The sequence below is a fragment of the Tupaia chinensis genome, unplaced genomic scaffold (genome assembly GCF_000334495.1).
Source record: "Tupaia chinensis unplaced genomic scaffold, TupChi_1.0 Scaffold138666_1, whole genome shotgun sequence".
Lineage (NCBI taxonomy): Eukaryota > Metazoa > Chordata > Mammalia > Scandentia > Tupaiidae > Tupaia > Tupaia belangeri.
The window spans coordinates 683,322-709,123 of record NW_006198558.1 but is presented as its reverse complement, the minus strand read 5'-3'; the positions used below and the strand labels follow the sequence as shown (position 1 = coordinate 709,123).

At 45.2% G+C, this 25,802-nt stretch overlaps 1 protein-coding gene across 3 annotated transcripts in view; it reads right to left on the bottom strand.

Annotated features, from left to right (window-relative positions):
- XPNPEP1 (X-prolyl aminopeptidase 1) overlaps window positions 1-25,802 on the bottom strand; it is a 79,129-nt gene that overhangs the window by 16,410 nt on the left and 36,917 nt on the right. For 2 of the 3 annotated variants that reach the window (XM_006161614.3, XM_027765563.1), the window contains exons 4-15: window positions 24,157-24,220; window positions 22,955-23,059; window positions 16,647-16,739; window positions 16,192-16,335; window positions 13,974-14,069; window positions 11,715-11,796; window positions 10,055-10,265; window positions 8,441-8,530; window positions 7,818-7,868; window positions 5,253-5,311; window positions 5,042-5,119; window positions 2,039-2,110 (exon numbers count right to left, since the gene is read on the bottom strand). In XM_006161614.3, the coding sequence (XP_006161676.1) occupies window positions 2,039-2,110; window positions 5,042-5,119; window positions 5,253-5,311; window positions 7,818-7,868; window positions 8,441-8,530; window positions 10,055-10,265; window positions 11,715-11,796; window positions 13,974-14,069; window positions 16,192-16,335; window positions 16,647-16,739; window positions 22,955-23,059; window positions 24,157-24,220 (1,145 nt within the window). Of the gene's footprint in view, window positions 1-2,038; window positions 2,111-5,041; window positions 5,120-5,252; window positions 5,312-7,817; window positions 7,869-8,440; window positions 8,531-10,054; window positions 10,266-11,714; window positions 11,797-13,973; window positions 14,070-16,191; window positions 16,336-16,646; window positions 16,740-22,954; window positions 23,060-24,156; window positions 24,221-24,525; window positions 24,590-25,802 lie in introns of those variants that run through there. The other variant, XM_027765564.1, reaches the window with a different exon arrangement.

Sequence of the window (25,802 nt, the reverse complement as noted above, 5' to 3'; positions counted from 1 at the left end):
CTCTCTCTCTCTCTCTCTCTCTCTCTCTCTCTCTCTGTCCCTCTCTGGTCCAATTAAAATAAATAAAGTTAAATAAAATAATTATTTTAAAAATATATATATTTATTATCCAGCAGTAAAAAGGAATGAAATACTGATGCATGCTAGGATGTGGATGAACCTTGAGGACTATGCCACGTGACAGAAGCCAGAGGCAGAACATGTGTCTGTGACTGCATTTATACACAATGTCCAGACAGGCACATCCAGGAGACAAAGCCCAGCAGCAGCTCCCCTGGGTGGAGGACAGGCGACAATGACTGCTAGTAGGAATGGAGTTTCTTTCCAGGGTGATCAAAATGTTCTAAAATTGATCCTAGTGATGGCTGTACAGCCCTGTGAATATACAAAAAAAATTCCTAATTTATACTTAAACTGCTTAAATTGTATGGTAAATGAATTACTGTTCACTAACGTTGTTAACAAAAAATGACTCAGAGCCAGCCCACGGCATGGAGGTTAAGGAGCTGGATCCCACATGACCAACCACATGGCTCAAGTCCCAGACCCAGTGGCTTGGAAAACGCACAAGGTGTGTGTGTATGAGAGCCCACTCCCAAGAGAAGAAGGGACGCTGGCATGACCAGCCCCTCTGGGGGGGGTAATTTCTCACTGTCCCTCCATTTTTCTCTGTCTCTGGTAAGCGCACACACCTATGGCAAAAATTAAAAAAAAAAAAAAAAAAAAGAATGAGACAAAGTGTGAATGCAAGAATAACTCGATAGAGTGGGAATTAATTCAGTCCCTGACACACACACTCTTGGTCTATAACATGAGGACTATTTAATGAAATAACAAGACACCAGGGCATGAACAAGACAAAGGAGGACAAAGCAAACAGAAGCCTATTCCTAACTATAGAGGACTAAATCCAATTCCTCCTGTTAGGACAGCAAGGGGTTTACGGGATAGAGATCCTAAAAATACCCCAACGCATCTTGTAACATACCCTAGCCTTCATACCTCACAAAGAAAGGACATCTTCCAGAATCCTGTTAAAATTTAGCAGTGAAAAAAGTTTCACCATTATCCGAGTGATCCTAGTACCCTTAGCTCTAGGCTAACATTACTAATACCAACCCATGTGTCCCAACACTAGGCTGTGGTTACCACATAAATGGCTGAGCTCATTTAATAATTAGTTCTCCCTTATTCAGTCCCAACTGCAGTGGAGAACAGAGCATTAAAGGCCTTGCTCTGGGAGATCAGCAGATGGGATAGTGGTTACATTGCTGGACTCCCACATGGCTGACCACAGTTCAAGTCCTGGACCCGGCTGCTTGAGGCTCATACCAGTCAAGTGAGCATGCCCAGGATCCCAGGAGAATGGGGGACAGGGGACTGCAGTGTGGCCATCCCCCCACAGGGTGATTTCTCACTTTTTCTCAGTCTGTCTCTGTCTTTTCGGCAAGTTCACGCACTCTACAGCAAAAATCTCTAAAAAAAAGAAAAAGGAGGGGGAAAAAAAGGCCATGCTCTGCCCTCCAATGCAGATAATACCTATCTTCAGTCCTTCTCATGGGTTCCATATCTAATCCCAAGCAAATCTTTCAGAGGGAAGAACTTTGAAAGCAACAAGGCATGAAGAAGGAAGTTCAGAAATATTGGCACTGCCCTCATTTCTCATTCAAAATTGATTCCCTATTTCATAAAGCCCTGGGGCAGCTACAAGTACAGGCAGTTTATGGACCGGAGCAGAGAACTGTCCAATGGTTCTGCAAGCTTGCTTTATTTCACAGTTATTTATTTGGTATTTTAACAACTTCCGGCCAAGGACTAAACATTTCCATCACTAACAGCCTTTTGTGGGAACAGGGTTACAACTGCACTATTTCAACGAGGGGTGAAAAAAAGGACAAGATACAGAAACGATCCCGTCAGCAGTCAGTGCGGGATGAGATTACTACCAGCTGAGCGCTCTCGGCTGGAGCTCAGCTGGCCCGCCTACTCAGGGGCATCAGACCCAGAGTCAATTTCTGCAGCAGCCCGGGTCACTTACTTGTATTGAGCACCGGAGTCGATGAGGTATACCTCATTCAGGGACAAGGTCCTGTTCGTCTCAGGGACTGGCCTAACAAAGTTAATTAAAGATTAATTACTCCACAAATGTGAGCGCTTAGTGAATTTGGGAGGAGAACATAAGAGTTCCTCATACTATTTGTGCAACTTATGTTTGAAATTACAGCAACATAAAAAGTTTTCCAATAAGTTAATTCTTCCGACTTAAATTTCATTTCTACTGTTAAACACCCAGTAAACTTATCTCAACTCGATTTAAAAAAAAAAAAATCAAGAAAAGGAGGATTAACCCATTTCTTTCTGTCGTCCTCTGTGTCTGGAACAAAAAAGATATTCAAGAGATAACTGTCAAAACTACAAAAATTACGGGACTAACAGTTGGTGTAATGGCTATGTCACTGGACTCCCACGTAGTAGACTGCGGTTCGAGTCCCAGACTCGGTGGTTTAAACTCAGGCCGGGCGCGTGTGCATGTGTGCCTAAGATCCTGAGAGGAGAATGGAGGAGAACGGATTGTGGTGTGGCCATTACCCCAGGGGGGGATTTCTTGCTTTCTGTCTTTTTCTATCTTGTCTTTCTGGCAAGCGCATGCGCCCTATAGCAAAAACCTCTCCAAAAAAAAAAAAAATTAGAAATCAGTAGAAGCAACAGCCCAGCTCAGCTCTGGGAACTGGATGGAAGCAGCCTGGAATCACCACAGCCTCACTTGTTATGAGAGTCCCACACCCTAGCCTAGCCTCTAGGTCCCTCCCCACCACACATCTCCCCTCTTGCTTCCCAGACCCCTAGACAGGCAGGGAGTAAAACCTCAATCCAGGAAAAAACTAGAAGGATCTTCCTGGGGAAACTCTTCCACTGAAGCACTTTTTCCACATGAGCATAAGGTATTTTCAAAAAGTGATCCGCTTTCCCCAAGCCATTATCCACACTTGTCACTGCCCTGAGAAATGGCCCCAGGGATGGAAGCACTCTAGGTCTCTCCTCTATAGCTGAAGGAAGATGCTCTTCATTCCCAGGTGAAGGGCACCAGTTGGCACCAGGAAGGGAGCAAGTAAAAAAGACAGCCAGACACGGGCCCAAACTCCAGCACCCTCCTCTGAACAGGCTTCCTACACCCTACAAGGAAAAAATGTCAGAGGAGAGCAAATCTCTCCCTGCTTGGTTTGACATTTTTTTTAACGTTTTAACTAAATGCAAAATTCTAAGATAGTATCCAGCCAGGAAATTCATCATCTGAGTTAAACATGAGACAAAAACTGAAGTCCCTTTGACATTTTTATGTTGGAACAGAAGCATTAATATGAAAGAACTGTACTGCCACATCTGTGCCTGTCTCCCACACACAGCTTCCAATCTACCCCGAGACTAAAAATTCCAAAACCAATTATTAAAAAGGTGGGAAAGAATCTGTTCAAGGGACCAGCAGTTAGCGTAATGGCTATGTCGCTGGACTCCCACGTAGTCAACCACGGTTCGCGTCCTGGACCCGGTGGCTTAAAACTCACACCGGGCGCGTGCGCGTGCGTGCCCAAGATCCCAAGAGGCGAATAGAGGAGAAGGGGTTGCAGCATGGCCATCCTCCCTGGGGGGGTGATTTCTCGCTTTCTATCTCTCTGTCACTCTCTGTCTGTCTGGCGAGTGCACGCGCCCTATAGTAAAAATCTCTAAAAAAAAAAAAAAAGAATCTGTTCAAGGGACCAGCAGTTAGCGTAATGGCTATGTCGCTGGACTCCCACGTAGTCAACCACGGTTCGCGTCCTGGACCCGGTGGCTTAAAACTCACACCGGGCGCGTGCGCGTGCGTGCCCAAGATCCCAAGAGGCGAATAGAGGAGAAGGGGTTGCAGCATGGCCATCCTCCCTGGGGGGGTGATTTCTCGCTTTCTATCTCTCTGTCACTCTCTGTCTGTCTGGCGAGTGCACGCGCCCTATAGTAAAAATCTCTAAAAAAAAAAAAAAAGAATCTGTTCAAGGGACCAGCAGTTAGCGTAATGGCTATGTCGCTGGACTCCCACGTAGTCAACCACGGTTCGCGTCCTGGACCCGGTGGCTTAAAACTCACACCGGGCGCGTGCGCGTGCGTGCCCAAGATCCCAAGAGGCGAATAGAGGAGAAGGGGTTGCAGCATGGCCATCCTCCCTGGGGGGGTGATTTCTCGCTTTCTATCTCTCTGTCACTCTCTGTCTGTCTGGCGAGTGCACGCGCCCTATAGTAAAAATCTCTAAAAAAAAAAAAAAAGAATCTGTTCAAGTATGGTACAGAGAGAGAGACCAAGTATTTTCTCCCTGTCTGTGAACATCACAGATGCAGAAGCACAGAACTCAAAATGCCCAATGCAAAGCCAACAATTGAGCTGGGAAATACCGAAGATGAAGCCCAACGGCGAAGCCTAATTTAGTTCTCAGCAACCGCACAGGCAGCCCCATCAAGACTATCAGGTCACTGAAACCTATCAGTGTCCCTCCTGGTTCAACTCAAGTAGGATCAGCTCTGCAGGTCCACGGGCTCTTATTGCTCATCCCCATAGAACAGGATGCCAGGCGGGAAGGGAAGAATGTCCAGGGGGAAGGGAGAGAAGATACTAATTATCTCTTTACCCAGAACAGGTTGCCTGCACACTAGTAACCACCTTTTTTTTAGTATGGAGGTGATAGAATTCACAAGATGTACAGAATATCACATCAAAAAGCCTGCTGTTATCAGGAAAAAACTCTCAAACACTCCAGTCATTAAAATTCAAGGGCTATGAATACAGGTACTGCAGGCTCATAAAGGAAAAACGGGCCCCCATTCGGCTACACTGTGGAGAATGCCAACACCATATTGAGCCTAAAAGGAGGCTCCCGAAAAGGCAGAGGCTCAGGGACTCTCCTAATTTTAGCCTCAGCAGACACACAGAGATGGCATGGGGCCTCATAAGTACTGCCTCTCCCCTGCTCAGGCTCAGCAGCAAAGCCAGGCCCGTTCTCCCCTGCACGCCTTACGCATAGTGAATGATGGCGCCGTTGGGTCCCGTACTGGAAATCGTTGGGAAGCTCAGGTCCACAAAGTCAGCCTGCTGCCTAGAACAGAAAGACACAGAGAGAAGGATGGCTTAAAGGTTTTTACTGCGCCAACAATCAGGGCCCTTCCAGGATCCTTAACTTGCCAAGGAAATCAGCCAGTGGTTCATGGGTCTTCCAAGTGGATTCTCACCTGCGAAATTCCTCTGCTTTATCAGCAGCTGAGATCTCTGTCACACCACCTTTGGGAACCTACAAGAAAATGGCTTAATATATCATCTGATGAGATAAACTCGTATGTGCCTCAGACTTGTGAGAGGCAGTACATTAACAGGTTATTGTTCCTCAATTCCCACATCCCAACTGTCCAATCCACAGGACACAGTTTATATCTCATCTTTAACCAGGGGGAGGGGGGAATTTCCAAGGCTCTCACCAAAGTTATCTAAAGTAGAAGGGTTTCTATCTGCTTAGTTTCTCACTCAACTATTGTGCCTCAGTATTATATCCTAAACCACACAAAACTGAATGCATCTAAGTTTAAAAATTAAAAAGCATCCCATCCTAGAAAATCATCCTAAAGAAATAAAAAAGACAGGCCAGCAGATGTTATGGTGGTTAAGATGCTGGACTCCCACATGGCTAACCACAGTCTGAGTCCCAGACATGACAGCTTTTTCTCTCTCTCTCTCTCTCTCTCTCTCTCTCTCTCTCTCTGTCTCTGGTGAGCACAAGTGCTCTATAGCAAAATTTAAAATAGTAATAATGATAAATAAATAAATTATTCTTTTTTAAAAAGACAAATACAAAAATATCATTGCAGAGCTATTGATAATAGCAAAAAATGAAAAACGGGGGCCAAACAGTAGTGCAGCAATAAAATACGATGCTCTGCAGGATGAACCACATAGGAAGGTTTTAGTTCGCATCTGGAAACCTCCCTGGATACTCTAGACACACCACACCCACGATGTGGGGCTGACTGAGGCTGGCCGCAGATTACAGCAATGAAATCCTGTTGGGAGTGCTGTCTATCTCCCTCTCTGTTTCTCTTTCTCTGTCACTCATGGAACAAATAAATTTTTAAAACAAAAACAAATCAAACATTTGAAAACAGGAGGAATAGGTAAATAAATGTATCTAGCCACTAGGCACGGTCTCCATGTGGATCCTATTTTAAAGCTCAAGCCACATGGAAAATGCTCACAAGTGCATAAAGTAAACAAAATACAAAACAAGTAGAAACCATTAATAGCCTCTTTCTCTCTCTCTCTCTCTCTCTCTCTCTCTCTCTCTCTCTGTCTCTGGTGAGCACAAGTGCTCTATAGCAAAATTTAAAATAGTAATAATGATAAATAAATAAATTATTCTTTTTTAAAAAGACAAATACAAAAATATCATTGCAGAGCTATTGATAATAGCAAAAAATGAAAAACGGGGGCCAAACAGTAGTGCAGCAATAAAATACGATGCTCTGCAGGATGAACCACATAGGAAGGTTTTAGTTCGCATCTGGAAACCTCCCTGGATACTCTAGACACACCACACCCACAATGTGGGGCTGACTGAGGCTGGCCGCAGATTACAGCAATGAAATCCTGTTGGGAGTGCTGTCTATCTCCCTCTCTGTTTCTCTTTCTCTGTCACTCATGGAACAAATAAATTTTTAAAACAAAAACAAATCAAACATTTGAAAACAGGAGGAATAGGTAAATAAATGTATCTAGCCACTAGGCACGGTCTCCATGTGGATCCTATTTTAAAGCTCAAGCCACATGGAAAATGCTCACAAGTGCATAAAGTAAACAAAATACAAAACCATATCGCAGTACCCAGGGACATGTAAAACTGACTTATATCTTAAAAACTGTAAGATGAACAACAGCCAGAAGGAAATATGGGGGAAAAGAGTTATACCAGTGAGAATAGAAAAATATTTTCCTTCTTCCAATTAAAAAGATGGTAATATTTCAAAGAAACATAATATTGTTTAATAACAGCATAAAAAACCACCCTCTTGTCAACTACAAGGAGTATAAGGGCAAGAAATTAATGGTCAAAAGTCAATTTAATATAAAAAGTTTTACAGTTTAAAGTTCAAAATGCACACAAAGATCTTTTTCTTATGAAACAAGCAGCTTACCTATAATAATAAGAAGAAAGGCATTTTTCCTTAGAAGAAAGGCATTTTTCCTGATCATGAAATTCTTAGTTATAATTCCCTAAATCCAAAAATAGATCCATTGTTGATGTAATTTTTTTATCCTTAAACTATTTTCTACAATTAAAAAAATCTTCACATGTACACATACCAAATTTCTAGAAAGAACTATTAAAAGACAGCATTAAAATCAGATTAGTATCGGGAACTAGCAGCTAGTGTAATGCTATGTCGCTGGACTCCCACGTAGTCGACCACGGTTTGCATCTCGGACCCGGTGGCTTAAAACTCACGCCGGGCGCATGTGCGTGCATGCCCAAGATCCCGAGAGGAGAATGGAGGAGAAGGGATTGCGGTGTGACCATCCCCCCTGGGGGGTGATTTCTTGCTTTCTGTCTTCTCTATGTCTCTCTCTGTCTGGCGAGCGCACGAGCCCTATAGCAAAAAACCTCTCCAAAAAAACAAAAGAAAAATCAGATCAGTATCTTAGACCTCACTGTCAACAGAGCTTGGAGGATACCACAGAGGATGTTAGAATCACATGCAGATATTTGTGACTATGTATATCCACGTGTTAAACAGAGACTAAGAACCAACCTCTTGCTCCAGCCAGTTAAAGAGTTCACAGAGGGCAACAGCATCTTTAATCTGTGTAAACAATAGAGATAAGTTTTTTCAAGTTATTACTGAAAATCAGATGACCAGATTCACAGCCCAGCCCTAATGCAATACTGAGAGACCTTTACCTACACAGCCATAAACCAGGCACTTCCTGGAAACCAGTAAGCAGCAATTCTCATCATCAGGGAAAGGGCTCCTCTGCTATTCAGTAATTCAGGAATAATCAGTAAAGGCCCTGCCTCACAGCATGGGCAGCTCCCCCAAAGGGGTGAACCCCTGCCCTACAGAAGCCAGGAAGGGCCACTATCCAAAGCTGTCTCTGGGCCCAAAATCTTTAGACGCACTCTTCACCCTAAAACATAATCTGACCCTTCTAAAAATCGTCATCATCACTACAGCACCGCCATCATCTGTGCGATTACCAATATGCCTCTCTCTGTGTTACACTTCCCAAAGTTCTAGCCCACTGGTACTTTATTTCATCCTCTCATTAACTCAAAGATTGAGATCATGTGCTAGACTCCAGGCCACACAGCAGGTGAGGGAGCCGGCCTCTGGCTACCGCACATGCTGTCTTCTGCACCCACTTCGCTACTCACATGAGCCCGCCTCATGCCTTCTGACTCGGCTGAATTCTTCACAGCTTTGGCGATGCAAATGGGGGTATACGGCATACAGCAGCGATGATCCTGAAAGCAAAGGGAGCAGGCTGGGAAACTGAGCCTGTTCCACCCACCCAAGACCAAGACAACCCTTCTTTGCCCAGCAAAACACACTTGAAACAAACCATTTGAAAAGCTCAGGACCCACCTAGCTTTACCCTGGCACCCAAAGACGTGTCCCTTTCGAGTGATGGCCCATGGTGAAAGGTGCTTAAGTTCACCCCAAAAAAGTAAGTACAAACAAGGTATCTCTCTTCTCTCCCCACTCGTTAGCCCTCTGAGCCTGCTGGCTGCCAGCCATCAGCAAGGTATTGCTTTCCAAGCCTCTGTGGTTGCGGTCAGAGTTCACTAACTGCTCAAAGCTTGACCGAAATAACGCTCTTGCCACACAAAGGAGGTATTTTCCTCCTGTCTGGAAACACACATGACCTGATGAGGGAGGAGTCCTGTTCCCTCCCCTTCCCGCTCAGTGATCACACCACAGCTACTGCTGAGGGTCTGACTGTAAAGTGCGGGAGAAGACCCTTCCCAATTTGAGAACAAGTTAGAATCCAGCTCTGTGTGACAGAGAGGCAGGCTCTGCACATATGGGCCTTGTGCAGAGCTGCTCAAATTGCTGTTACTCTTCTTATCTCTCTTTCTCGGACACACCCCTCATGAAATAGGCAAGGCAGGAGTGATCTCCTCTTGGGTCAAGGAAGTCACAAACAGTGTGACAATGGCAGGGATACACTGGGTAGGTCCAGGCTATTCCTAGGATAGCCCACTGCTCAATGGAGAAGAGAGGACACTGTTGGGTCTGCCAAAGGCTGCTTGGCAGCTAGAGGTCCAGGGCAGGGCAATAGAAAAGCCTATATCTGAAGATGCCTGGATTCCAGTCTTGCACTAGACCCTAATTAAAAGGAAGCAAGATGTTAGCTACTTAGAACTACCCAGCCAGGGCAAGTAAAGGGCAAGGTCATCACTCTCATCATTGACCTTATGAATACCCAACTCTGCAAGCCTCTGCAGGCCTCGAGTCTCCTAGCTATAAATGTGTGTATGTGTGTGTGGAGGGGGGGGCGGTTTGTATGCAGAGAAGTGTTTCCCAAATGCACACCACCAGCCAGCCTTTGCCTAGCTGCCTACCCATACTCTTACTTACTTAGTACTTTTCTTTTGACCATCTTTAAATCAACTTATCTTATGAAATTCAACTTTGTCTTCATCTTTAAAATATCATAGTCTCATGTGCTAGTTGTGTTTTTTCTAATATAAACTAAGCACTATTAAAATATTGGTAAATACAGTTAAATAAAGCTAACTCTTCGGGTGTACCACCTACAGTCACCTCTCATCCCACACTGAGGAAAACACAGGGCTCAATGAGCTCTAAGGACCCAGGGATTCTCGATAGGGCTCTAGACTAAAGCCCCACCCAGGGAGATGACAGCTCAGATAAACAGCAGTCCTATGGCCCAGCCTGGACAGACTGCTTCGAGGACAAAGCTGCTAGAGGTCAGAACTAGGAAGGGGCAAATAGGGTTTAGATGGACTAAAGGGGCCACCAACCTTGGGGATGGCCTCGCTCACAGCGTAGCTGGCTTTGTCGCTGACCCACACCTTCTCCCTTGGGGAGAGGTTGGCACACAGGGCCTTGAGCTCGCTCAGGATGGACTTGTAGGGAAGCACCTGGATTCTGAATTCAGCTTCCTGGCCCAAGTCAAGAAGCAGGTGCTCCTTCACACTGGGGGCGTCTATGCGTTCACCGTCAATGAAGAGCCTGCACAGGGGCCAAAGGTGATAGCAAAGGAGGGCACATGAGGGAGAGGATGAGAACAAAGACACAAACATGCACATCAGACTCTTGTAGCCACCAAAAAACTAAGCAACTCCAAAGTGTGTCCCTTGTACCTGTGTATGTTGTCATTATCCACCCAATTCCCCAAGCCAGAAACCTGGACACTGCCCTCCTTCATGTCCCTCCTCCCATCCCTCTTAAGACCTTGGGACTTGTGGCCTACATCTCCAACAGATCGGTCCAGCTCATTGACAGCCTTGCCCAGTCCCCTCCCAGTGCAGGTCACAACCATCCCTCACCTGCATTGGTGCCACAGCCTCCAAACCTTGCTCCGTCCATCCTATTTTACCATAATGGTCTTTAGTAAATTTACTGATCTCCTTGCATAGTTTCCTCTGAAAATTCATTTACTAAGTTCTTGCTGTCCTTGGGACAAGAGCCCCAATTTCTGAACTTGGGCCACAGGCCCTTACTTTTAAGTGGCCCCTGCTCACCTTCTGGCCTCATACTGTATCTTCTGACAGCACTGAACCACTCCAAGTCCCCGTAGGCTCTGTGCTGTCTCCTGCCCGGAGCATTTGAAAACTCTGTCCTCTGCCTGAATCACCATTCCCCACTCCTTCTCACTCTGCCACTCACCTAGCTAGCTCATATTTATCCTGAATCTCTGCAGGATTACTTTTCCAAAAGTCTCCTCTGACTTCCAAGTCAAGGTTAGGCCCCTCTTTTAACACCTGTGCCCATCTCACTGACAAGCTGGTGCCCCTGTATATGCCCAAATCCCTTAAAGAAGAAAGATGCTCATCTCCCCAACTCTAACCCAGGACCCTACCTGTCTCATGTATCCCAGCACCCAACAGAAAACCCAGCACATAACAGGCACTCAATAAATATGCTTTCTGAATGGAAAAAGCCACTCAAATAGAAGAGTAATGACAAGAAGGCTATCAGCAGTACTTTGAAAAGATAAACCAACAATTCAATAATGCACAGCTCAAGGGGTTTCCCTGCATAATTTCTGACCTTCGAAATAATTGGGTTTATCTACCATGTGTACCTGGAATTATATAAGAGTATATACCCCTTTGTATTCACTGCTAAATACTTAGACTCAAACATGTGGACTAAACGAAACCTTGTTGCAAGAATTTTATGAACTAATCTCATTCCTTTTTTGTCCTAATATCGTAGCCTACTTATTTCGTAATCTCATATGCTATAGATACCACAGACTCTAAGTCATTTTAAGGGCTTAAAAGAAAGGTAGGATATAAATAAATACCTACTTTTAAAGAAAAGAAGGGGGGTGGGGGGGCATGAAAAAAAGAAGCATATCAGTGAAATGTAAGACAGTGACTGGACCAGAAAAGGGAGACTGGGGACCCAAGGAGCCATGGGGGAGAAAGTTCCAGCTGTGGGGCAAACACTCACATGATAGTCTCTAGTCCTAAGATTGCGTAGGAGAAAAATACTGGATTGTGCTCCACATCTGATCCTCGGAGATTGAATAGCCCTAAAAAAAGAAAACAAAGTCCCTGTCATCTGCCTGACTTGGGATTATAAGGGGGAGCTTGTAGGGGGAGGGAACGGCTTCAGCTTGGAGTCCAGCTGCTATCCAAGGATCCACGGCATCTCTCAGAAAGGCAGGGAACCTTAGTCCTGGTTCCACCGCTGAGCTCCAATTGCAATTGCTCGTACCTGCCACCTGATGGCACCAGAACTGTTTCTCATGCAACCAAATCACAGTCCTGAAAAGGCTGAAAAGTTACTAGTCAGAAAACACGAGAAATGCCCCCAAACTATAGAGTTGAAATGTTCATCTAGTGGTGACCTGCCAGGCCTGGTCTTGCTTAAGATAAACCTGGCACCCCCAAATAAAAGGAAAGGATACATGCACCCTCTTCCTTCTGAGCAAATGACCAAAGGTGAGAAAACTGAGACCCACCCATAAGGAAGACCAAATAAGGCCCCTCTGAAAGGGTCATGAGCCCCAGGGAGCTGTAGCTTCCAGTCAGAGGCAGAGAGAAAAGCAGTGAGTCAGCGGGACTGCAGCCCATGAATGAAACCAGAGCTTGCAGCCCACCCGTGGGTCAATGGCCAACTATGGCCCTCGCTGGTAAAGGACCCGCCCTAAGCCAGTGTTGGAGCATCTGGTGAGGTCACCGAACATGCCAGAAACTCAAGGGACCAGCAGAGAGCACAGCTCTGGTGCCAGGGCTTCCAGCCCAGAATGCTTTTCCTTGTGAGGATCAGAGTATAAAACGGCTCTGGCATTAAAAATACTGCCTCTATTTCAAAAGTAAAGCAATGAGGCAATATTTTTTACCTATCATACTAGCACTTTTTTAAAAATGACAGTCTCTGGGGCTGGCGAGGGTGTGACAATATGGATGTCTTCACGCCCCACGTCCAACCTTTCTGACCGGTAAGTCGGAAAACATGTGAATGGTCCTACCACACCCATCCCCTCTGCCTGTAATACTGCCCTAAAAGCCAATCAGAAATAGAGGAAAACCATCAGAAACTAAGGTATGAATTTATGAAATGAGATTTTGATGGTAGCATTATAACAAATTGTGGGAAAACTAGAAATAACCCAAAGGTCATCCTTAGGGAAATGATCACTTAAATGAAGTTATAACCATATGATAGAATGTTTACTACCCAAGTTATATATAAGTATGCCTATAGTACATAAATACACTGAAAAAATTAGGCTACTAGATGATACATATCTAGAATGTTAACACTGCTTATCTCTGGGTAATAGAATGATATGAGTTGTCAGGAAAGTCAGGATATATTTTTCTGTCGTTTTCTATGCAAAAATGCATCTTGACTTTCCTGACGATCCAATAGATGATATTTTTCTTTCTATTTCCTCTGCATTTTCTAGGTTTTCCACAATGAAAATGTGTTTCTATTAAATCAAGAGGAGAAGGTAGCTTTGCAAGTTTTCTTCTCTGATGTTGAGGTTATGAAGTCAGTTAAGGATATAAATCACTGACACACCTGACAAAGTTTTAGGGCTAGAAAGGATGATATTGGAATGGAAGAATAGAATACTAGAGTCTCTTTCTCTAGTAAGAAAATAAAAACAAAAAGCAGTGCCTCTTCTTGAGTGCCTTGTGTTAAATCCAACCAGAGGATAAGAGACAGAGGAAGGCTCCACTAGACTTCTTCAGGTAACAGAAGATAAGCAGAAGATACTAAACTTCGGCATGAGGCTTAAGGTCTAAAGATTGAGAAATGGCCACTGTATCAAAGGGCATGGTGAGGAACTTTCACAGTTCCTGACTTCTCCGAAGTAGAAACGTTTCTAAAACATCCTCACTATGAAGACTTTGAAAAGTATGGGGTAGAAAGATACCTCCTGCAATCCTCCTTCTATACTCACAGAGGCTGACAGACAGGAAGTGTTCAGAGGAAATGCCCTTCCTGGGGATGTCACAGTCCCTAGAGACTGGCAGGTGGGCATCGCCCATGGCTGTATTACTGCTCTGAACAAAGCTACAGCCCCCACCCCTCTGCTCTGTAATCCTTTTCCCTTCGTCCTAACTGGCATCTCCTCTACCCATTTGGTGAGTCTTATGCTTATTCCCTGGCCACTCAGAAAGCTGAACACACAGATTCCCAGAGACCCAAAAGGAAGACCAGGCCACAAGCTCCAATAGTGAAACCAGCGCTCACATGCGATCTCATCCAGGGCAGTGACCACGAACCACACGACGTTCCTCTCAGCCATTTTCAACCGAAGGTCAGCAACCTTCTCCTTCCAGGAGATGCCTGCAAGAAACAAATGCACTTACAACTCTGGCCCTGGCCCCAGGGAGCCAAGGAAGAGAGTCCACCCCAGACATTCTTACCAGCACCTCCTCTCACAGGAAGCATGCTGCCGCCTGGGTAGGCAGGAAGCCTGTATTCAAGCCCTGTACAGGTATGGCTGTCCAAACCGCTTGATGATCCTGAGCTCTGACTGCCTCACCAGCAAAACTACATTGCTCACCCCACAAATGCCTATAAAGCACCAAAACTGGCCAGGTATAGGTACCTGCCAGGTACTATGCTGGTCACTGCAGTTACAGCTCTGAGTTAGACTCAGTCCCTGCTCTGGTGGGGCTTATAATCTAGGCAAGATGATGGACCATTAAACCATCAATTAGTTACACTGCTGTACAGAAACTGAAAGGCAATAGAGGAAATCACAGGACCACAACACCCAGTAGAGAGAACTCACCCAGTCTTGGGGTCAGGGGAATATCACCTACCACTTTACATCCCTGGGGCCGCAACTTGCCTGTTGGTGCTACGATCTAAGAATTCCCTGCAGCCTGACTCACACATGCCCTGTCAGACACAGCTAAGGCCTCCCTGCTGCTCCTCAGAATGAAACTGGAGCCCTAGAGGTGCTCACCCAAGACCCCAGGACCACTCCCACCATGGCAGCTTTTGCAACTAGGTTACCATCACCTGTGAACAGGGCAGACATTGTCTTATTCACCCAGCACCGAGCACAGTGTCCTACACATAACAGCACACCAGTGTTACTGAACAAAAGCACTACCAGCAATATTTGCTCCCCTCTCTCCTCCAGGCAGCAGGTCAGAGCCTCTGCTTCAGTTAAAAAAAAAAAATAAAAATTCCAACCATGTAGATGGAAAATATTTAGCTGACCCTGGGTCACTCACTATACCCATCCTCTTCTATGTACAATACCTTCCAAGGAGGACGTCACACAGGAAAGCTAGCTGGGGGCTGCCCCACAACCAAGGGCAGCTTTGAAGATCAGCTCGGGAATGCTGTTTCAAACTTGGCTGAGAGTCTGGGTTGTAATGCTTTCTTCCCAGGACCCCTTCTGGGCAATCTGCCTACATTCCACAGGCATCTCCCATCTACCTCTGCTTCTATAGCAAGGCTCTCTTCCCACGTTTCAGGCCTCCCTCTCTGCCCTTCCCTGCTTCATAAATCCATGCTTTCATCTTTCACTCTCGGTTCACAGCACATGCTTGTCACCCACCACTATTGCACAAGACAAAAAAACACACCCTTGCCCCGAAGCCTCCATAGCAGAAGATATGGGAGAGAGGGTGGGGAACCTACAAATGCTGACTTAGGAAAGGAAATGCAGGGACCAGCAGGTGGTGTGCTGGCTTGGGGCACTGGACTCACATGGACAACCATGGTTCGAGTCTCAGACCTGGCAGCTTGTTTTCTCACTTTCCCTCTCTCCCCTTCTCTGTCTCTCTCTGATCTTAATAAAATAATAATAAAAAATAAAATAATAATTCTTTAAAAAATAAAATGTAAAAAGAAAAGATATGAGGGCCAGCAAGTGGCGTGGTGGTTAAGGTGCTAAATTCCCATATGGCCAACCATGACAACTAGTTCAAGTCTCAGGCCTAACGGCTTTCTTTCTCACTTTCTCTCTCTCTCTCTCTCTCTCTCTCTCTCTCTCTCTCTCTCTTTCTCTCTTTCTCTCATCAAATTAAAAAATAACAACAAATTAAATTAAATAATTAAATATTTAAAACTTATTAAAAAAAAAAAAGAAGGAAGGAAATGGGACAACTTCTAGGCTCTGTTTCCAATACTAGACACAATACAATGGCAGCTAGCAGCTGAGTGGTTAAAATAAAAAAGAAAGCAAGAAAGAAAAATTCAGTCCTCTCAGCAACGCCCAAAGAGTTTTGTAAAAAAAAAAATAAAAAATAACTAAAGCCAAAGTCATTGGCAAGTAGATGGCAACAATGAAAATAAAGTGTCTTTTACCAAATGTCCCACTGGGCCAAAGTGAGCAAAATCCTCTCACTGGTCCAAACCTGACTTTGACTCAGAGGACGGGGGAGAGACAACATGAAGTGGAGGGGTCAATAGCTGGGAGCCTGTTGGGCACAACTATGATTCTGACCTGTGTAATCCAGACCCAGGGTGAGGAGGGGCTTGCACGGGCGCTCTGGACGGTCTGTCCAGATTTTGTCAACAAGGTTCTCCTTAACAGGAATGAGGTGATGGCCAGCACTTCTCAGAACCTTGGCCATCTTCTTCCAGTAATCTGAGGAGACACACACATGGTCCAGCCATCAACCAAATGCCAATTTCTGCTGAGGCAGGCCACAGGGCCTTGTGAGCCTGGCACCTCCTGAAGGGCACTCTTCCCACTGTCCAGCACTGGTGCACAGGATGAGAAACTGTAAAAGGACATCTCTTCACCCTCCCTGTATCCAGAACCCTTCTCCTCCCTTTGACCTCTACTGTGACTCCAGTCATACTAAGCCCCCAAATGTTCCACATCCCACAAGGAGGACAGAGAGGAGTCTAGAAGTCACTTCCTTACCCAAGCTGGATGGGACCACACCCTCTCACCTGTGGGAATGATCAATGGGTCCACACCAACCCTGGATCCTTCAGGAAGCACACTCACCAGCCAGTCTTCCTGAGTAGGTGTGTCCTTCAGACCTACATAGGGAAGAACTGGTAAGACACCATTCCCAGCAGGCCCAGGCTTAACAGCCCACCCAGGAGGAGGTAATTCACTGACAGCCTGCTAGCAGAGTCTTTATTAAGCACCTCCTTTAAGACAGACTGGCAGGACCTGGAAGCTCTGAACCCCCTTAATCCTAGAAGGCTACGGGAAAAGAAGTATAAGATGGAATGTAAGGAGAGCGTAAGACAGGACTGAGATGGAAGGAGAGAGCTGAGTTCCACTCTACCCTGGAGAAGCGTCACTCTGAGGAGCGCTGTAAGGTAGACATGTGGCATCCTCACAAAGCTCATCTCACCAACACGCACTTAATGAGAACGTGGGCAGTGATTCGGTGAAGGCCGGAAGATGGGACCCTCCCTTACATCACATACCAGGTAAAGGGACAACATGCCACTGGTGCCTGCCCTCATCCACAAGGGCAGGGTAGCAGAGATAAGACCCCCCTGCCCAGAGCCAGTCTCTGATTGGAAGACTACAGAAATCTTTCCAAAGATCACAAGCAGGGCACAAAGGAGCCTGCCACTATTGTCATCTTTAACATGGCCCCCTGGGATTCCCAACTTACCAGACGGCCCTTCCTGCTTCTAAGAGACTTGTTTGTCATAAAACACTAATAATTAAACTTTAATATTTTTTAAGAGATTTTTGCTATAGGGTGCGTGTGTTTGCCAGAGAGACAGAGAGACAGAAAGCAAGAAATCCCCCCACCAGGGGGAGATGGCCATGCCACAATCCTTTCTTCTCCATTCTCCTCTTGGGATCTTGGGCACACACACACACCCGGCATGAGTTTCAAGCCACTGGATCTGGGACTTGAACCAGAGGCGGCCACACAATAGTCCAACGACATAACCGTTACTCTATCTGCTAGTCCCAAGCTTTAAAATTTTTATAATCCAGTTTTTCTTTAATCCAAGCCAGTACCTTCTACATCACAGATGTATACTTTTTTTAATCAACCAGATTTTTGCTAGACAGTTAACATCTTGGTAAAAACATATGAATATTTAGTGTAAAAGTTCACAAATGCTACCAGTACTTATCCTATTTTCCTCTATTGACTACTGATATAACCACATAACCACAAAAGAGAAGTTCAAAGGCTTATAAAGGAATGAGCTCATGAATTCCAGTTCTAAAAAACTGCCTAAGAGCTGGTACTGAGTTGTATTTTGCTACTTGATTCTTTCCTATATTTTTTTTTCAAACCACTAAAGCCACTTATTAACGAAGTTTTTCTTAGCACCCCTCATACAACTTTCACAGGATAAAGTCATGTCATTTCCTAGCAGACAGCTCTTTGGCAAAATCCCAAGGACGAACCATTCACTAGCCAACTAAGCCCACCAGACTCTTCCTCCACACCAGACACGCCTGAGGAAAGGCAAGTTTCAGGAGAGATAGCAAACTAGAGAAGGGTCAGAGTAAAGGAGGACCTTTCTCTCCCACCCATCCCTGCCAGGGGAAGAGGCAGGTAGTATTTGTTCCTCAGACAATGTGATCCTCTAAGTGCTATCAGACCTAATAGCTGAATCTACAGGTCCCAAAGAGAGACACCTGCACCCCAGGGCTACACTCTGTGATCCAACGGATACGAGAAGAAAGTATTACAACTTCTCCCTGTATTTATCTTTTATAAAAAATTAAGACATTAGTCTTTGCTAATGTTTAGAATACAGATGGACACTAGCACATATATGACATATAAATGCAGGAATCTTCAAAGTTCATGGAAAATGCTTATTATGAAAAAATGATGCATGGATTTCTAAATTTCTTTGTACCAAAATAAACTCTTCCAGGCTTGTTATAACACGTCTAAACAGGATCTAGTGTGAGGCACAAAGAAGGGTAAGATGTCAGTTTGAAAAGAGCCCCTTTCAGAGCAACATGAATTCTGCTAAAATTGAAACAAGAACAAACATCAAATTTATGGAGAAGGTTGAGTAAAAGAATGGTGCTTTACATAAAGTTTATGAACATAATGCCTCCACAGAAATCAGCTGTTTACAATTGGGTAACTTGTTTTAAGACGAAATGAGAAAGGTCAGCTGGTGGAGTGATAGATAAATCAGATAGTTGCTAAATGGCCAACAGCATGGTTCGAGTCCCAGACCCAGCAGCTTGAAAAATATGCTGGTGTGTGTGTGCGTGTGTGTGTGTGTGTGTGTGTGTGTGCGTGTGTGTGTGGGTTTATGGACGCACACCCAAATTCCTGAGAGGAGAATGCAAGAGAAGGGATTGTGGTATGGCCATCCCCTTGGGGGAATGCTTTCTTACATTCTTTCTCTCTCTCTTCCTCAATCTCTAGTAAGTGTCCTATAGCACATTAAAATAAATAAATAAATAATAATAAAAAGAAAGGATGAAAACAATGTTGAAGATACTATTCACAGCCACAGATCATCAACATAAATCTGCAAGGAAAAAAATCAATCTTGTTCATGACTAAGAGGACTGACAACAAGAGAAACAATGGCCAACACCACAGACATTTCAACTGGTTCATCTTATACTTCTGACTGAAAAATTAGAGTGGAGCAAGCTTTCTGCTCGATGGGTGCTAAAACTGTCATGTCCACATCAGCTGCAAACAAGAGCAGCGCTTTCAATGGAAACTTTAAACAAGAGGGATCAAGATCCTGAAGCATTTCTTCAAAGGACTGTAACAGGAGATGACATATGGCTCTACCTGTGTGATCCTGAAGACAAAGCACCATCAAAGCAATGGCTGCCAAGAGGTGGAAGTGGTCCAGTCAAAGCAAAAGTGGACCAGTCAGGAGCAAAGGTCATGGCAACAGTTGTCTGGGATGTCAAAGCATTTTGCTTGTTGACTTTCTGGAGGACCAAAGAATGGTAACATTTGCTTATTATGAGAGTATTTCAGAAAGCTAGCCTAAGTTTTAGCAGAAAAGTACCAGAGAGTCCTTCTCTACCACAATAATATCCTGCTCATTTCTCTCGTCAAACAAGGACAATTCTACAAGAGTTTCTATGGGAAATTATTAGGCATCCACCTTACAGTCCTGATTTGGCTCCTTCTGATTTCTTTTTGTTTCCTAATCTTAAAAAGATTAAAGGAGGCTGGCCCCAGATAGCAGTGAAGACAGATCTTACAGCCAACTGAGATCCAAGTTCCAGCCCCAGTAGTTTAAAAAACACACCAAGCGTATGTACCTATGTCCAGGATCCTAACAGGATAGAGGAGAAGGATTAAGTGATCAGACTCAATCCAGATCCAACTGGGAGGAAGGATAAAATATCAGTTTGAAAAGAGCCCCTTTCAGAGCAATGATTGTGCTAAAATTGAAGCAAGAACAAACATCACATTTATGGTGAAGGTTGGGTGGAAGAATGGTGACATCAATGGTTTCTCCCACCCTCCCACTCTCTACTCTCTTTCCTTCTCTCTCTTTCTCTTCCATGTGCCTTCTGGCATCGTGTGTGTGTGTGTGCGTGTGTGTGAATGTGTATAAATGGCACTCATTTTTCTTCAGTTAATGTAAAAAGAATAGTACTTGGTATGGTTAAATTCCCAGGACCCTCAGTGCCTTCGGGACAGACTAAAGGACTGGTGATATCACCTACAAAACTACCTTGCATTTTATGGAATTTGTTGAGGAACTTTTCATTTTTTATTTTTATCTTTTAATTTCATTTTCCCATGAACTCCCACAAGTCCCCTCATAAAAGTCAAGAGAGCTTGGCCTCATTAACAGAGGCATGAAAACAAAATAATTTAAACCCACCCTTAACTCAAGGGCATAACAGTCCCACAAGGGCATAACAGTCCCAAAAAAGTGAGGGAAAGACTCCAACAGAACTCAACACTAACTTTTGCTATTCAAGCCAAAATGAAAATAAAGAAATTAAAAGCCAAGCACTTAAGAGAATTACATGAGACCAATAAGCTAAGGTGGGGATTTCTGGGCCCCTAGCCTGTCCATTTCTAATAGCCCCCAAATGCCTGCCTGTGCCTGTGCGTGTACGTGTGTGCGTGTGTGTGTGTGTGTGTGTGTGTGAGAGAGAGAGAGAGAGAGAGAGAGAGAGAGAGAGAGAGAGAGAGAGAGAGAGAGAGAGAGAGAGAGAGAGAGAGAGAGAGAGAGAGAGAGAGAGAGAGAGAGAGAGAGAGAGAGAGAGAGAGAGAGAGAGAGAGAGAGAGAGAGAGAGAGAGAGAGAGAGAGAGAGAGAGAGAGAGAGAGAGAGAGAGAGAGAGAGAGAGAGAGAGAGAGAGAGAGAGAGAGAGAGAGAGAGAGAGAGAGAGAGAGAGAGAGAGAGAGAGAGAGAGAGAGAGAGAGAGAGAGAGAGAGAGAGAGAGAGAGAGAGAGAGAGAGAGAGAGAGAGAGAGAGAGAGAGAGAGAGAGAGAGAGAGAGAGAGAGAGAGAGAGAGAGAGAGAGAGAGAGAGAGAGAGAGAGAGAGAGAGAGAGAGAGAGAGAGAGAGAGAGAGAGAGAGAGAGAGAGAGAGAGAGAGAGAGAGAGAGAGAGAGAGAGAGAGAGAGAGAGAGAGAGAGAGAGAGAGAGAGAGAGAGAGAGAGAGAGAGAGAGAGAGAGAGAGAGAGAGAGAGAGAGAGAGAGAGAGAGAGAGAGAGAGAGAGAGAGAGAGAGAGAGAGAGAGAGAGAGAGAGAGAGAGAGAGAGAGAGAGAGAGAGAGAGAGAGAGAGAGAGAGAGAGAGAGAGAGAGAGAGAGAGAGAGAGAGAGAGAGAGAGAGAGAGAGAGAGAGAGAGAGAGAGAGAGAGAGAGAGAGAGAGAGAGAGAGAGAGAGAGAGAGAGAGAGAGAGAGAGAGAGAGAGAGAGAGAGAGAGAGAGAGAGAGAGAGAGAGAGAGAGAGAGAGAGAGAGAGAGAGAGAGAGAGAGAGAGAGAGAGAGAGAGAGAGAGAGAGAGAGAGAGAGAGAGAGAGAGAGAGAGAGAGAGAGAGAGAGAGAGAGAGAGAGAGAGAGAGAGAGAGAGAGAGAGAGAGAGAGAGAGAGAGAGAGAGAGAGAGAGAGAGAGAGAGAGAGAGAGAGAGAGAGAGAGAGAGAGAGAGAGAGAGAGAGAGAGAGAAAGAGAGAGAGAGAAAGAGAAGGTATGGAGAAGGAAAAAACTGTAAAACTGTTGCAAAAAATCTGTAGTTTCTGGTATTTTTATATTTCTGAAAAGATTTTTGGAAAGCAGAAACTCAAAACAATTCGACTGTCAGGACAGTATGTTCCTAGCACCTCCCTAGGACAAAGAGCGCATATGTATGCATGTGGGTATGGCACACGTACACGAGTGCACACACCCCCTTAGGCGGCCAGCTGCTTCTATCTCAGTGTCATGGTCCAGCCCTCTGTTCCCTGCACTGTCACTGTGGTGACAACTTCCCTTCCTCATTACCTCCTACAACAAAGAAACACCAGCTATTCTGTCTCTTCTCTTTCTCACTCAGCCCTGGTAGCCCTTTTTCTCCTTCCTTATCTTCTCCAAGTTCTAAATTCAGAAAGGAGAGGCCTTTGTACAACCACTAAAATCATGTTTCTAAATAGACCTTTTTTATGAGCTGTCACAAAAATGATCAATTTCATAAAAATGTCTACTTTTATGTCAAGGGAATACATACGCAGCATAGTATTAAGTGAAAAAGCAGATTGCACACATTATTCAATAAACATTGAGTTATGTGCTTTCATACATTATGTTTTTCTATCCTCACCACTTCATGATTATTCCATTTTACAGACAAGGAAACTAAAGTGCTAAAAGTGAAGTAACTAGTCCGAGAAAGTTCCAGGCACATGGTCTTGCTCTACAGGCTGCTCTTCTCCAAAGCTGAGCTGCCAGAAGTCCATGATCCTTAGAGAAAGCTTCCGGGGGAAACTTCCTAGTTCCTATTCCCAAAAGCCTCTTGCTTTTTTCTCACTGAATCACATGGCAGCAAGGAGTAGAATAAAGGCCCCTGGTGCACAAATGAAACGCACGGCAGGCTAAGTGACCTACAGCAAATCAGTTGTCCTCTCTGGCTCTGTTTTCCCCTTAGTAAATTGAGTATCCTGAGCCAGGAGACTACAAAATGAAATGTGCAATATGTATGTAGAGGCGTGATGTATTCTTGGTTTCCTCTGGATTCTCAAAAAGGTTCCAAGACCCCATAAAAAGGTTAAGCGAGGAACTCTAAGGGTCCCTGCCAGGACCCAACTAAGTTTGGGCCAGCCAGGCCTCGACCCACCCATCTTCATGAGCGTCCAGTTGCTGTCCATCTGCTTGGCAGCCTGGAGAAAGTAGCGCCCATCAGTCCACATGGCTGCATGATCTTCTGTGATAATGGCCGTGCCTGCAACAGGGAGCAAAGAGAACGATTTTTGACAATTGCCCAGAAGCTACAACGCCAGCTCTATGGGCAGATAGGTCCTTGAATCCAGAAAACTCCAGGCAGAAGAGAAGACAATACCCCTGCGCTATGGGTCAAGCTCTGAAAGAAATGATCCTGAAACCCAAACTGCCCAGGCACTGGTCCGTGCACAGAAAGGACCCTCACTATAAAACACAAGTCTAGGCCAGCAGAACAGAGGACTGCAGTCCTCCAGCCAAAGCGGTCTCATAATCAGTAAGGCACAGCGATCACAGCCGTTCCTCTGCTCCACCAGACACTCCACAGGGCAATGTCTCTTCCCAAGAGAGATGAATGGGATCCTGTGAGTACTCAAAGTGACCCCGCAGTCACTAGCAGGGCATCTGTGCTGCCTTCCCACCTGCCCTCAGTTCCCACAGGCCTGGCAGAACGCAGGCTTTTGGCAGAAGTATCAGCCAAAACCAATCCTAATGTGCCAACCAATACAATCGCTTATGCCAAAAGCAGCAGCGTGCTAACTGCAAAGGGAAAGGGGCTCCCATCTAGTCTAACTTGCTTACGGGGTGGAGCCCAATGGCTGAAACCCGTCTTCAACTCAAGGGCACAACAGTTCCACAAAAGTTAGGGAAGGACTCCAGTGGAGCTCAGCAATAACTTCTGCTGTTCAAGCAAAATAAAGAAACCAAAAGTCGAACACTTGGAGAATTATCCAGGACCAATAATAAGCTAAGGTGGAGATTTCTAGGATGCTATTAAAGCCCTGTTTCTTATTTGAGGTGCTAGTTACACAGGTATATTCTGTTTTATTGATAGAACTTTCTGCATGTACATTATATAAAAGTCTTAAAAACTTTTCTAAATAAATATCTTAAAAACTAACAGCAAAGAGGAGCAAAAGGTCATTGAAAGGTAACCTTGAGGAGCTGGGAAATGCTTGGAACCCACACCTTTTTGCAGAGGTTCAAAGGGAACATCTGGTTTGCATTTTCTTTTCGGTTCTGTAGCACAGGCTCAAACTTGGTTCAGTTATTTTTAGGAGGCAAACAAAGGTATAGCACAGAGAGAACTCAGCGACTCACCCGCAGAGCCATCAAATCCAGAGACAAAGGCCCGCCGACAGTCACACGGAGCAATGTACTCACTCTGGAAAACAAAGATGAGACCTCAGTCAGTCCTGTGCCAGCTGCTTTCTTGTGTACAGCCCTGTGCTAGGCCTAGCAGGGACTGCAAAGGTTGGAAAATCCTTGGCACCTGCCCTCAAAGAACCAGTGCTCTAGCAGAAAAGGCAAGGTGAACATTTAAAAAAAAAATTTAGCACAAACTACAAAAGATTCTAATGTATTAGAGTTAGGAGAACTGTTTCCTTTAGCCTATATTGCCTCATTTGGGGAACAAAAGCAAGTCAAGAGAAACAGATAAAAATTGTTCTTCCCTTTCTGTGTTCTTACCCAAAAAACAAACCAATAGCCTTCTCCCTTCCATACCACTGACATTTAGGCATCTGTTATTGTTCTGAAAAGCAGGGCTGAATTTCTGTTTTAAGCACCAGTAATTCTGTAACGTAAGTCTGTCAGACATTAGCCTGTTTCCAAACTTCCTGTTTGTATCCCCCTCCAAGGCAGCGTCACCAATCTCTCCCACGCAGACCCTGTCCCTTCCTGTTAGGGAATGAGCGGAAGCACTTCCTCAACCCAGGAGGCTTCAGCAAAACAAAAGTGTCATATCCAAAACCAGGTCCTTCCCAGCTATAATCCCCTTGCCACGGAATGGAAAGGGTTTAAGGAGTGGATAAAGAGGTTCTCAAGCCTGGGCAGAAGGTATGAGGCCAGGATGTACAACTTACGGGGCACAGAGAGTTTAAGTAACTTGCCAGTATCACACATTTAGTAAGCAGCAGAGGCAGAATTGACACCCAAGCAGTCATGTCCAAAGCCTTGCTTCTGAAGAACTATGCCACACTGCATCTCCATGACACATTCTCTCTCAGCCTCACAGCTACTAGCAGGATAAGACCAAAAGCAAATGACAAAACTGAGGTTCAAAGAGAAAAATCTCAGGCTAGGCCCATGGCATAGTAGGTAAGGGTGCTGGTCAGTTCAACTCCAGCCATGGTGGCCTGAAAAAATGTCAGGTGCATGTGCATGCTTGCCCAAAATCCCAGAAGGATGGAGAAATGGAGAAGGGATCACAGTGTAACCACATCCCATTGGGAGGGTGCTTTCTCCCTTTCCCTCTCACTCTGTCTTTCTCTCTGGCAAGGGCACATAACATCTAGCAATTAAAAGAGAGAAAGAAAAAAAAAATCTTTAAGTAACTTTCCCACTGGCTGGGCAGGACCCACAGCCAGGTCTGCCGGAGCTCAGAGCCGCACCCCTTCCACTGTTGGCAGGTCAGCCAGTGTGATACAGGGGGAAAGAGGCCCGCGGTCCCTGTGAGTGAGAACCAAGGCAGCCACCGTCACAGCCTCAAAGTAGCCCCAGGAGCAGTCTCCAGGGAGAGCCAGAAGGGCCAGCAGAGAGCAACAGGAGGAGCAGAATGTTGGAGCTCTAGGCCACATCTGCCCTCTGGCCCAGGCCCAGTTGCGTGGTCTGCCACAAGTCCCAGCATCTCCCCTACCTCAGTTCCTGATCTCTGAAAACAGGCCACTTCAGATGGCTAAGTGCCAAGAGCCGGCACGTTTCATCCTCGACACATAAAGGCACACTGAACAGACAGCACTGTGGAA